Genomic DNA, 14,029 nt, shown 5'->3' with positions numbered 1-14,029 from the left:
ACTTCTTCCCCTTTTTCGTTTAATTGTGAGATCATTCCTCCTACTGAGGTTAGTGAGGCATCACTTGACAGGAAAAATTTCTTATTGAGGTCTGGTAATTTAAGTATTACGTGACTTTAAACATCATTTTAATATTACTCAAGGCAGCTTCCTGCTCATCTCCCCATCTAAATTCAACTTTCGGGCTCCTCAACTTATTCAAAGGGTCCATAAGATCTTGAAAATTAGGAATAAACTTGGCAAAATATTGAAGAAATGAACATAAGCTAATTAGAGCTTTCCTATTCTTCGGAGAAGGTAATTTTTTAATTACTTCTATTCTAGATGGATCCATGTAAATATGGCCATTTTCTATTATATGCCCCAAATAAGAAATCTTTCTTTGAAAAAGGGTGCATTTATTGAAAGACAATGTAATGTTATTTTCTTTAAAAATCGTAAAAACTTCACTAAGGAGCTTTTTATGACTTTCAATGTCTGCTGTGTGAATCGCTAAATCATCTGCATACCAGGTAACACCTTTATCCTTAAGATGATACAACAATTTTGTGATTAATTTACTTAAAGCGAACGATCCGCTTGCTATACCGAAAGGGACATACCTATATTCGTATAACCCACGATGAGTAAGAAATGCGGTATATTTAATTGAGTCTTCATGTAACTTTATCACGTGATATGCATGATGAATATCTAATTTAGAAAAGTATTTACTATTGGATAGCTCACTCATGATATCCTCCATTCTCGGGGTATACTGAGAATTTAGTAACATTTTCTTATTAATTTTTTGATAATTAACAATTAATCTCTTACTGCCATCTTTATTCCCCACCAAGAAACAGGGAGAGGCATATGCACTATCACTTTCTCGAATAATATTCTGTTGCAATAGGTTATCCAATATTTTATCCATTTCCTTTTGTGCAACCCTGCTTATTGGATAAGCTTTTTCTCTTACCGGCTGGTCATCATTTAATATGATCTGATGACAAAAATTAGGCACCTCCCCTACATGTTCTTCAAATATATCTTTAAATTGATTCACTAACTCATCTGCATAATGTTGTAACCCACTATCTAACTCTAGAACTTCAGGGTCAACTAACTTCTGCCTAGTTCTTAACGAATCGCTACCCTTAAGTTTAGCTTCCGTACTTACATTTAAAATAGAATCAGGAGACAAATGGTCAATTTCGTTTTCATTAAATAACCCTTCATGTGTTTCTCCTCTCTCAACTATTTGTAACCTTAGCCTCTCTTTATGCTTTCCTTTTTCTCCTTTATCCATACCCTTCAAATGGTACTTTTCTCCTACATTCTCATTCCCCTTTTCTTCGGATGGAATGAAAAACTTATTATGAAAACAATCAATGGGACCAAAAGACATTAACGCATCTTCTTTTCTAATATCTGAGTTTGCTTGACTCAATTGATCAAATAAACGAATGGTCCTGTTTTCTTCCAACCCTAATATTAACCTATTACTTCCTAAATTAATAGTAACCTTCATTTGTTTTAACTCATTAACCCCTAATATAAACATTGGGTTTAGATGTTCTGCTAAATAAAATTTTATTCTATATACCCTATTCAGCAATTTCAGGGGCAGAGCAACAGATTCTTTCAACGTGACATTTTTATTATCTACACCCTTACCAATAAACAAATCATCATTCACTTTGAATTTATTATTTAATGTGTTATTCCATTCTCTAAAAGCCCCAGCATTTACCAGACTGATAGTTGAGCAAGTGTCTACACACCCTCTTAATCTTTTTCCTAATACAAAAGCCTCTACGAAGGTAGCAACACTGCCTTCCTTAGTAATCTGTCCATTGCTATGTACTCCTACACTCATGGTGTCATTCACAGTTTTACTTTTTCTATCATTATCTCTACTATTTTCTCCCTTTTCTTGACTATATATTCCTTTACTCTTACTTCCTCCACTTACATTCACATTCCTCTTATCTACTAATTGTAAACTATGCAACTTTCTAGATAAATTCAATGCTCATTTCAAATTACACTTGCTAGCATAATATGGTCCTCCACATTCAAAACATGAGACAGCTTTTTTCAATCCTTTCTTTTTAACATTTTCCTCACTTTCAGAAAATGTATTAATTGCCTTGTAAATACTTACATTCTTTAAATGAGTCATATATGAAAATAAGTCCCTTTCAAGTTCCTGTAAAGTATCTGGAACTCGAACCCCGTAAATATCTCTTACGAGTCGTGGATCTGCGCCGCTCGATATTATTTCTTTCACATGAACCTCACCATGCAGTATTATGTAACTATCTTTTACTTTTTCTACAAAGTGAATGGGATCTTGACCTACAGATTGTATCGTTTCAACATAATTACGTGATAGAACTCTTCTTCCTAAGGAAGAACTTAAATTTTTAAACACTTTGTGAGCAAGCATCAACCAATTATCACATTATCTCATATATTCTAAGATCTTAGTACGCAAAATGCCTTTACTTTTATTTAAGGCAGCTATTACTATTGATTCATATGGATAAACATTACCCTTATTTAAACCCTGTACTTCCAGTAGAAACTCAAACAACAGCAAGTCATCGCTTCCGTCACAATAATTGATTTCTTGACTTAAATTACAAAAGGAATTATTAGCAACACCTATCGTAATTTTCTCTAAATTAGTACTAAAAGGTCTAAATATATTTCCCACGTTTTGATTATTCATAAGAACTTGTTCATTCAATTTTGGAAGTCTTAAATCCTGAAAGCAGTGTAGTTCATTTCTTTGCGGTAATTCTTTGTATTCGTCAAATAATTCAGCTGGTTCTCTATCGCAATGCAAAGTATTAAACATCTGATTTTCACATTCATTTAAGTCGAGTCTGTTTATATCAATATCAGGAGTAACTGACCTTGCGCACCTGTCCACTTGTGGTTCACGTTGTCTCCCTGATAACAAGTTAGGTTCGTTGAAGCAAAGAGCGCCTCTAGGCATAATAAATGAATCACCTACCTCGTTATCCGGCTCATGTCCTTGTCTTTCCGAATAGCTATCCACTGACCTTCTGAAGATTCCTGCGTATCCATTCGAAAAATGATTTAATACTAACTGTGGAACACGTTCCACATGTTCTTCACTATAATCCATATTTACTTCACTATTTATTATTATTGACCACAAACTTTATATAATCACTTTTCTTTTCTTCCACACAATCCAACCAGGTAATCACAGCCATTCACACACAGCACACTGTCGCAATAGCTCTCCTCTTCTCCCACTCCAACAACAAGACAAGACAAAACGAACCAATGACCAACATTTACGTATCTTCCAAGGTGTAGCAAACTCCAACTGAAAGTTTTATGCCTAGTATTTTTTGCCTTTTTTCCAACGAAAAATACTTGTTCACTATTCTTCCACCAAGCACAGTTTAGACACTCCCAATTAAATTCCATTTATAATTAGATATTGGAAATTGAACTTTTGTAGCGCCCGCACAAGAAACACAAAGATTGGAAATTGAACTTTTGTGCCGACGTCTTGAAATTATTTAGACGCCGTTGGTGCAGGGTATTAAACCCACACAAATTATTTTTTAAAAAAACTGTCATTATAATGGAATTTTGGTCAGTGCGTTAGAAATACAAAAAGCGTGGTGACGATAGTGATTTCAAACTTTTAATGTATTAATGTACTGTTAAATGTTCCCTTGAATCACTCGTAGTAATATCTTTTGCCACAGAATAAAAGTTATTTCTGGTAACACTTTTGGAAATATTAAATAAAAGCTTCACAATCACTGATATAATTACTTAGTCTGTCAAACATAGCCATAGAAATTGCAAACTTCAAATTGCCAACAAAAATAGCTCATATAAGTATTCAATTTTGGCACCTATTCAACTCCATTTGAATATGTTAGTCACTTTCAAGAAAATATCATAAATACTTATCCAGGCTATATCGAAATATCAGAATTCACTAAATTACAAAACTTAATATAACAGAGTCTCGGAACTTTCCATGATATTGCACCATTTACGACTAATAATAGGAGCATGTGCTCTCGTCGTTGCATTCAATTTCCAATGACCAGAAGGTGGTCAGTTAACTACCTCCAGAAATAGTAGTTCCTATATTAGCCACTCATTACAAGTGGCGCTATTTTTAATTTTTTTATATATATAATCTTACAACATGCTACACTCCAGAGAAATAATATTGTATATTTTTCTTAAATGTTACATTTAAATCTATATTTTTCTTAAATTTTACATTTAGATCTCTCTCAATTGCTTTTCTTTACTATTTTGTTATATCCAAGCTTTTGTTCTGTACACTAAAAAAATGATTTACTTCACTCCAAGCTTTTATAATCTAAGAAGATATATATAAACGACATTAAGATGCAGATTTCCATATATCATTAATTTAACAATTACATATTACAAATGTTTAATTATCTAACATCATGTTTTCTACTTATGAATACATTTTAAATCACTTTGTACTTTTTGTAACTTTTGCTATAACTTCCATGAGTTATTAATTTGATTTCTGTTTTTGTTTCAGAAGAATCAAGGCCATTAGTTATCACTCCAGAAGAAGGAAAACCTATCATTTCAGGTAGATAATTATATATATATATATATATATATATATATATATATATATATATATACAGTATGTTTAAATAAATGGTGAATGCATAAACTTTTATAAATGTTTTTTGAAATATATAAAAGTGTACTTAATATATTGATATTGACATAACTTTAAATACGATATTAATTCTATTTTTTGCTGTATCCTAAAGATTTTCATCCCTAACACTCGGGTTAATTCACTTTTCAAATAAAGCAGGCAAAACTCTCATGTACATGTAAATTTAAACTTTCGTATTTTTTTTTATTTTTCTTTTCATAAAAAAGTGTCGTTGAAATGTGTCTTATACTGTTATTGTGATAATTAAGTTTTAAAATGATTATAATTCTTAAGTTATAAGAATCATTTACAGTTACCGTTTTCTTGATCCTATGACGCTAAGTTATAACATATATTTCTTTCCAAACTGGAATTTGCTTAATATATAAATCTTTATGGCAAAACCTTCATAACGAGGAGCTACGTAACTTATAAATTTTGCGTAACGTTACAAGCAGCATTAAGCCAACAAGGCTGATATAGGCAGGTTATGTAGCCAAATCGAATGGAGATAAACTCTTTCAAAATTCTAACTCGAAACACAATTGGGAAAGGAACCTTAGAAAGAACTAGAGCCAGATAGAAGTGCAATATTAAAATGGATTTTGTTTCAATGTATAGCAATCTTCTGTAGGTCATACTCTTCGGTTAAGATATATATATATATATATATATATATATATATATATATGTGTGTGTGTGTGTGTGTAGGTGTGTGTTTAAAATAAATATAGGGACTCTCTCTGCGTTGTCAAAGTTAAAAATTTATATAATTTGAATTTGGGAAGTAGTCCGTACCCTTTCACCTTTCACACACACCAAGAAGGACCTTTCTGTTCCAGAAGAACATAAACATTTACTTTCTGATGAGAAGTTTTGTGCAAATGTATGCATTAATTCATACAGGATTGTCTTGAATAAAACAATTATATTTCACCTGGTTACCATGCATATTACTATTCACTTTCAGCTCCTGCACCGGAAGAAACTTTAGGTGTGCTTGGCCAGCCTCAATACCCAGGTAAGTTGATAAACAAAATGACATTTAAATGCATATTTCTATTATTACTTTATATTTAGAATCATATTTCAAGAGTATATTTTCAAAAAGAAACACTTCGACCTCTAGCTTGTCTTTTTGCTAAATTGACTTTTAACTATATCTGAATCGATGAAATGAACTGTCGTGAAATACGAAAAAAAATAAATGCATACTAGAAATATTTGGTAGAAATCATAATCACGTCTATAAATATGTCTATAAGCAGAATTATATCTACCTCTTCCATTTACTTCTACTGTAAAATTAAGAGTAATAGAAAATTCTATACGAAGGATTGGGAAGATTTTAAAGGTCAATATCGCTAGCAATTAGAGATTTAAATGTTTCTTTTTATCAATACGTTCCTGATTTGTCAAACTGAAATTTCACTTGACTATGATGAACTAAAGCTCAAGTTGTTTAACATTAATATATTAATTGTTATTAATGTTGGAACTGAACTACTAGAATTACTAATTACTGTTTTCTTTTTACTAGTCAATCAAGAGTTATAAAAATGTTTCAGGAAACATGATAAAAACAATTCACTGGTTTGTTAGGAACGTAAACGTTGTGTTCTGGTTTAATTGTGACGATATAAAGGATAAATGGTAACGAAAATTTGTTCAAATGCTGTCATTTCAAATGTTAGAACAACTATTAGTAAATTGGAAAATTGTGGTTTGAGTCGAAGTAATGGAGTGTTATTTTTTTGTATAATTAAACATTATTGCATGGATGTTGGTATTAATCACTTAAGAGTTTTATTGTGCACCATTTTATTCTAAAATGTTATAATGTGCGTTCCAGCTTGTGCTTAAGGAAGAAAATAAACCTTTCTGTAACAATATTAACTGTGTACTGTTGTTGCAGGTCAGGAAGGACCTACTCCGATAACACCAGGTGAGCAGTGTCTTCTTGGACCAAGTAAATAAATTTAAATTTAACGATTATAACAAAAGTGTATCTTCCTATAGAAACTATTGAAATAATACTTAAATTATAAAAAGATCCTAATTTTATAAAGCTTTTGTTCTAGATGTAGATAGTAAATATTCAATAAAGTAGAGAATTGTCTCCTGCTAGGCTATATTTATATCGTTTGCACAGGAAACCAATATTGTTTTAATTATATATATTATTTATCATTGTCATATGCAAGGCCAAGGAAATATATTTATTTTGCTTCATTTCAGGGCAAGAAGGACCATCTCCTGTAGTTCCACAAGAACCTGTACATCCTGGTAAGGAAAGTAAAAATATCATAAAGAAAAGAACTTGTAGCATAAATAAAATGAAATAATGTTCAAATCATACCAAATTTATTTACAAAGGAAAGAATTTACGTTGCTCAAAAGTATACATTGGTAAAAATATGATTGAAAGTAATTAATCCTATGGTGTACCTCGTCATAACCTCCTAGTGAGGTACTTGGCCAGCGTCAATACCCAGGTGATTCTCAATCTTTAAATAATATATAGAGAAAACATATTTAAGAATTTAAGTTTAAAAAGTGATCTTTTTACACAGTGGGAAACTATGGTAGACTTCCAAGCTATTCGAATTGAATACTGAAACTTGAAGTAGTGCATATAGTACTACCCGTTCTAATAAGATCAAAGACAGAACCTGTTTCTGAGATGCTGAATCTATATCAAAAAACCATTCCTTGCTGTCTATTACAGTTTTTTCTCTATGGAGGCAAGTAGTAAACTTTTATCTTCTGGTTGCAATAGGACATCAAGAAGAAAAGTTAAATCTGTTGCTCGGCTACTGAATCCATATCAGAAAGCCATTCCTCGCTGTCTCACTGCTTTTGCTCTATGAAGATAAGTAGTACATTTATAACTATTGATTGCAATAGAGGAATAAGATCAAAGATAGAACCTATTTCTTAGACTCTGAATCCGTATCGAAAAGGCATTACTCGTTATCTCTTATTGTTCTCTCTCTATGGAGATAAGTAGTATATCTATATTGCTTTCAAAAGAGGAATAAAATCAAAGACAAAACATATTCCTCGTACGCTAAATCGATATCAGAAAACCATCACTCGTTATCTCTTACTGTTTTGGTTCTTTGAATCTTAACTTTGGCATTGGAAGTGCTAATTGATTATTACTTACTGTTGCAATAAATGAATAGGATCAGATGTAAAGTATATTCTTCCGTTAGTGAATCGATTCGAAGAACTACTTGACATTATCTGTTTATGTTTCGTTACACTGCTATTAGTAAAGCAATGCTAACATTTTAAATTTTAAACAATTCTGGTTTCAACAAATAGATTAAAGATGACACAAAACTCGTTCTTGGGACGCTGAATCTATTCCAAAAACCGTTTTCCAAAATATATCTGACCACATTTGCTCTACGAAAATCAATATGAAAACCAGAAATACCAGGAAATTTCAACCACTTCTGCTTACGGTAGAGCTTTGCGGGTGGTGATGACAAGTCTTTTGGACACTTTAAATTGATCGTAAGAAACAATTTGTCACTACCAAACATCCTTTCAATTCTATGAAAAGTAACGTTTAATCAAGAAGTGGTTGCTTTTTACCATTTTCGGTTTGAGTAGAAAATCACCGAAAAAAGTAGTATCTATTCCTGAAACTCTGAATCAACTCAAAAAGCCGCTTATCGATACCTCTTTCCGTTTTTAGTCTGTAGAAATCAATATTGAAACCAAACATATTAGTAAATTTCAACCCATTCTAGTTTCCGTAGAGTATTGAGGGTGGTGATGGTACGTTCTCTTGACATTCTGAATTGATTGGAGGAAACCGCTTGTTCCTATATAAAAACTTTCTATTTTATGAGGATCGGCTTGAAACCGAAAATGATTCATTACTATCATTTTTGGTTTAAATAGCGAGTTAATAAAGGAAATGTAACATTCTCTTAAGGTGCTGTACCGAATACAAGCAAAAACATTTCTTGATATATTTTACCGTGTCTGATCTATGGGGATCAACTTTCAAACCATAAATGGTTCATTGCCTTTTCTGATCTACAGAAATTAATATTGAAACCGGAAATAGTAGTAAATTTCAACCACTTTGCTATCGGTACATCTGGTGGATAATGACGATATCTTCAGACGCTGAATAGATTGCAAAATACCCGGTTTGCTGTGCAAATTTCCAATTTTGTTCCATGGCAATAAACGTTGAGCCAAAAATAGTTAATTTAAATCACTGCCGGTTTGAACAGAGAGTTAGCGGGTGAGATAGAATCTATCCGTGGGACGTTATACTACTTTCGGTTTGAACAGAATATCAAGGAACTATTTTCGAGACGATGATTCGATTTCTAAATGACTTTTCTCGATATATGTTTTCATTCTAGCTCTATGAAGATCAATATTGAAATCGAACCTACTAGCAAATACCTACCGTTTTGAGTTTTAGTCAACTATTGAGTATGAAGATAGGAGCAATTCGTGAGATGCTGGACGGATTTCATAAAACTAATTGTTGATATCTATTACCATTTTCTTCAATAGTCATCACCTTTGAAACTAAGAATAGTTTTTACCACTTCTGGTTTAACCGAAGGTTAACAAATATAGTGTAATATTTTTAGGATCACTGAATCAGTTCTAAGAAGCTCTTCTCTAATATATCGTATCATTTTGCTCGATATCTTTCGGAAGAAAGACGGATATTCGTAGTCGTTCTATAATATTTCAACGTTCAATCATGTAATAGTTTGGTGGTCTACAAATTGAACTTAATTTAATGCAACTAAAAACACTTCTAAAGTTTATGATTTGTAAATAAAAATATCATTCAGTGATAACTCCAAGTATAAACGGTTTCATTCAGTGATCTGAAAAATAGCAACTGTCCTTTTACAAAACTGGCTTAGCTCTAAGCACTATAAAAGCGATTTCTGTTCTGTAATTAAACTGGAAAGCGATTTCTGTTCTGCTTCTTTATGGATTGAGTACGAAAGCTGGAAATGCAAACATGTAATTCTTCTCCAGGTCTTAAACGCTTTTGAAATTGAACCAGCCTTCATTAACAAGGTTAATCAATGGTAAGCTGTAACATTTTTCATTTCCAGCCTTGGTATCCAAACAGTTACGTATTTGAATTGTGAATGAAAAGGCTGTCATACTTATGGGAAAATTTGAATTGGCCTCAGATAAACGTGTTGGCCCTAGGGGTAAAAGGCGAATGAATGTCAGACAAAAGAAAACCAATGCACCTCTGAAATGTCGTATAAGACAATGGTTGTATAAATACGAAAGGGAAGTTCCAGACAAAAACTAATAGTAAACTAGAAAATTATGCAACATATCTGTGTGTGCTAGAGAATCTGAATATTTCGGGAAAACTACCAGAAAATCTCAGTAAATCAAAGCACAGATATAGTATACAAGCTAGCAATGTAATATACATTAAATTCTTTATATTTGCTCTTACATCCTCTACTCTGGTAATGTCTTCATTTAATAATATTTATTTTTGGAACCTGCAATTGTGACTGTTCGTGCATATTGTGTTATATTTTGATATTCTAGTATGGAAAGCATTAGAAGATTGTGAAACCTCTCAGAAATGGTAATGAAGGTATGCGGTGGAGAATATGCTTCAATACTTCTGATCGTACTAGTTTAGAAAAGAGACAAAGAAACCTGCTGCTAGAACTGTTTGATATAGTAGGTTTCGCGTTAATGTTTTCTCGCAAAATGGAACTGGATGAGTGACTGATTCTAGTGCCAGAACCAGCAGTATATTGGATATATCCACACCAACAACTGAAATTCGCTTTATCTCCGTCCACATTCAACTGATGGTGCGTGGCCAATGGAACACAGGTCTCCTCAAAAAGCGTCAGAACTTTCTTGGTTACCTTTATATTACGAGGGCGAGTCAAAAATTTTCTACACTTTTGTCAACTTTCCTTACAGTGCCCACTTTATATCATAGCTGCTTGTAGATATATCATGGCTGTTCCATTAGAAGTTTGCACCAAAGAGGAACAACGAGCAGTGATTCGATTCCTCTTGTCGTAGAGTGTCAAAGGGTCAGACATTCATTGCAGACTCATCGCAATATGGGAGAAGTGCATTATCACGTAAAACTGTTTTTGTGGCTCGAGAAGTTTAAAAGTGGTCGAATAAGTGTAACGCATGAAGAGGGAGTAGGATGGCCACTAACCTCCACTACAGATGACAACATTCAGAAAGCTCGAGAGATGGTTCTAGCGAATAGGCGAATCACTATCGATGATGTAGCAGCTGCTTTGGACATCAATCATGGCCCATCTCTAGTCGCCGATTTCTCTCAGATTTAGACGTGCAAAATGCGGTGCAAAGGTGGCTTCACGACCAACCAAAAACCTTTTATTTGGAAGGAATACTGTACGTAAGCTCGTTGACAGTTACGCCAAGTGCACTGATAAGGAGGGAGATTACGTACAAAAATGATGTGCACAGTATAACCCTAGCTTCATGTAAATAAACTGTAGAATGAAAAGTGTAGATAATTTTTGACTTGCACTCGTACAATATACTTCACGTATTATATATAATTAAACGATTCCCAAATTTTATGATATTAATGTTAATTGTATACTGTTCTTGCAGGTCAGGAAGGGCCTTTGCCCGTAGCACCTGGAGAACAAACTGCTGTAGGACCTGGTGAGTTAATTTAAATATAAAAAATTATAGTAAAATTATTATTTTATATAGAAAATGTAGACTAATAATTACATTAAGGATTTAGTAAATGTACTTATTATACATTGCATCGATAGTAAATGATCAATAAATAGTTGGTAGATAATAACGTTGATACAAATTAGTAAGATTAAAGTCGTATAATCATTAGTATTATCTCGTATAAACAGGATGTCTAAAAGTCCCCTGACATAGTTAGTGTTAGATTGCCTATTGCCTTAATTGTTAGATTGCCTATTGCCAATTAATGCAAGAGCACTTGTTCCAGATTCAGATGAGAAACGGAAAGAAAAATGTCTAATCGGCTAATGTTAGCTTGATTGAACTGTTTGAGACGAAAGCTCAACAAGATCAGTGGAGTGTATTTCTTATATCTTTTCATCATGTCAGCTTAAAAATAGCGTATTGTATTGATTTCAATCACAGAGTGTAGGCTGTCTTGCAACTAAGCTGGTTTCTTGTTAAGGTACAAACAGTTCTTTCCAATTTCTTGAATTTGTTACAACTACAGCACCAGTTACATCGAGACAAAAGAACGGAGTATGTTGCACAGTATTTCGACTAGCACTTCCGTATATTGAGTTGCCGAAACTTGCAGTAATAACTGTTATGTATGTTTTCTACCTTTCCTTCTTCTGCCACAGAAAGCGTTACAAAGCAGTTAAATATCTTAGAAGCTTAGATATAAACATACACTAAACTGTGTTACGATGTTGTTGATTATAATTATTTTTGGATAGAAGCGGACATGTCGGATAGAACTGCTTATAATATTATATCACTTGATTTTATATCAGCTAATAAATATATGTGGGTGCTTTCTGTAGTTCACTTCTCTCTTAAGGAAAAATAATTAGAGACAAGAAACAAGTGATATATACTTTGCAGTAAGTACTTTGTTCCGTTGTTTCTGTGTCTTGCGAGTGCATTCATGTACTACAATTATATCATTTCTAAGTGTTCTATCCACCGTTTTCATATAACTCCGAATGCTTTGTTTCAGACATGTTCTTACAATACTTCAAGAGTTTTCTTTCTTTAGTCCATGAAGCCCGAAAAGAAACGTGTTTAGCATGATTTTTCTTCTATATACAAAATGAATGATGTAAATATTTTGGATTAGGTTAACACGTTCTTCTATGATCACTTGAAGCTGTTCAGATAAGTAGATCTTTAGAGATCATGTAAAGCAGTTCCTTATTTCTGCATGAAGTCGCCATTTGCGATGAGTCACATAATATTTCCTACTTAGCTTCATGCTGCATGAAAATTACTGTTTCCACATATGTAATGAACGGAATTTGCAAAGCGTTTATCGGTAGAATGGTCATGCGATAGTAATCCCATCATTAGATGACCTGGGATTGCTGTGAGACTCTTGAACGGTGTAGTTATTCTTGCATAGGATGATACCCTCGTTAACATGTGTGGTAAATTGGTAGGACTGAAAGTCAAGAACTGACATAGTGATGTTGATTCTATACTAAAATAAGTCCTGCTTACAGTAGTACATTTACCTTTTTTGTGTTCGTAGTTCTAAATATTTTTTCTGAAAATGTTACTTATTTCATTCAATCTATCAGACTGAGTAAGCAGTTAGAAGATCTTTTGTTGGAGAAATACAGTTGAAGTTTCCAAGCGAATCTCAGTGTATTTAAACTGCAATAGCCCAATTTTTTTTCGTTGATTTTATAATCGTAGTTTTGACATATATATATATATATATATATATATATATATATATATATATATATATATATATATATATATATATATATATATATATATAATATAATATAATATATGGATTCCATATGACATATATGGAATCTTTCAGCTGTACGCCCATGCTCATGCCTGTTACGCCAAAGCAGATGGTAATAATGAGAAATGAATAAAATTGTGGAATGAAGAAAGTGGGAGAACCCCGAAGAAACCCGCACACACGGTACTTGTTCACCGTAAAGCTCACTTGGCGGGAGCTGGGATCAAAGCAAGGACCCCATGCAGCAGAGCTAAATGCTCTTCCACTGAGTTACTACGGTTCACTTGTTTAGTTCTTTTATAACTTAACACAATGAAATATGTCTTTAACTAAAATATTGAAACCAATACTGATTTAGTTGATTTTCATCTGTAGTTGAACAAATTTTTACTGGCCATTTATTTACCTCCATTTTGAACATAAAAATCAGCATCTTTTTACTCATCGTGTTATACAATACTAGTATCAGTTAAACTATAATAGTATATATTATATGAAACGATACACTGAATGTGATGTTCTTTTTGGAAACTTTGTGATGGTACTCACTATTTAAACTGCATTTATACGTTAAATTTAATAATTTATCAAAATGCATTTTGTTCAAATTATCAGTTCTGTCCGATAAAGATAAGAATCAAAATATCGCAGTATGTCTATTAAACTTTTAGTCTGACTTTTCAGAACAATGAGACTATCGATTACTTAATTCGCCATTTAGTCACAGAAATATTCGAAAATATCGATTGACATTATCTCTACTTCTCTACTTTTCTAAACATTCGTTTTTTTAAAAATTTTCATTACAACTAACTTATATTTACAGT

At 32.6% G+C, this 14,029-nt stretch overlaps 1 protein-coding gene across 1 annotated transcript in view; it reads left to right on the top strand.

Annotated features, from left to right (window-relative positions):
* LOC145692677 (uncharacterized) overlaps positions 1–14,029 on the top strand; it is a 1,521,027-nt gene that overhangs the window by 528,726 nt on the left and 978,272 nt on the right. The window contains exons 130-134 of the mRNA XM_081768059.1: positions 4,571–4,624; positions 5,673–5,723; positions 6,618–6,647; positions 6,941–6,988; positions 11,345–11,398. Of these exons, the coding sequence (XP_081624185.1) occupies positions 4,571–4,624; positions 5,673–5,723; positions 6,618–6,647; positions 6,941–6,988; positions 11,345–11,398 (237 nt within the window). The remainder of the gene's footprint in view (positions 1–4,570; positions 4,625–5,672; positions 5,724–6,617; positions 6,648–6,940; positions 6,989–11,344; positions 11,399–14,029) is intronic.

Source organism: Thermobia domestica, chromosome 8 (genome assembly GCF_964235325.1).
Source record: "Thermobia domestica chromosome 8, izTheDome1.hap1.1, whole genome shotgun sequence".
Classification (NCBI taxonomy): domain Eukaryota; kingdom Metazoa; phylum Arthropoda; class Insecta; order Zygentoma; family Lepismatidae; genus Thermobia; species Thermobia domestica.
Note: the sequence above shows the minus strand (reverse complement) of the source record. Positions and strands in the feature narration are given on the sequence as shown.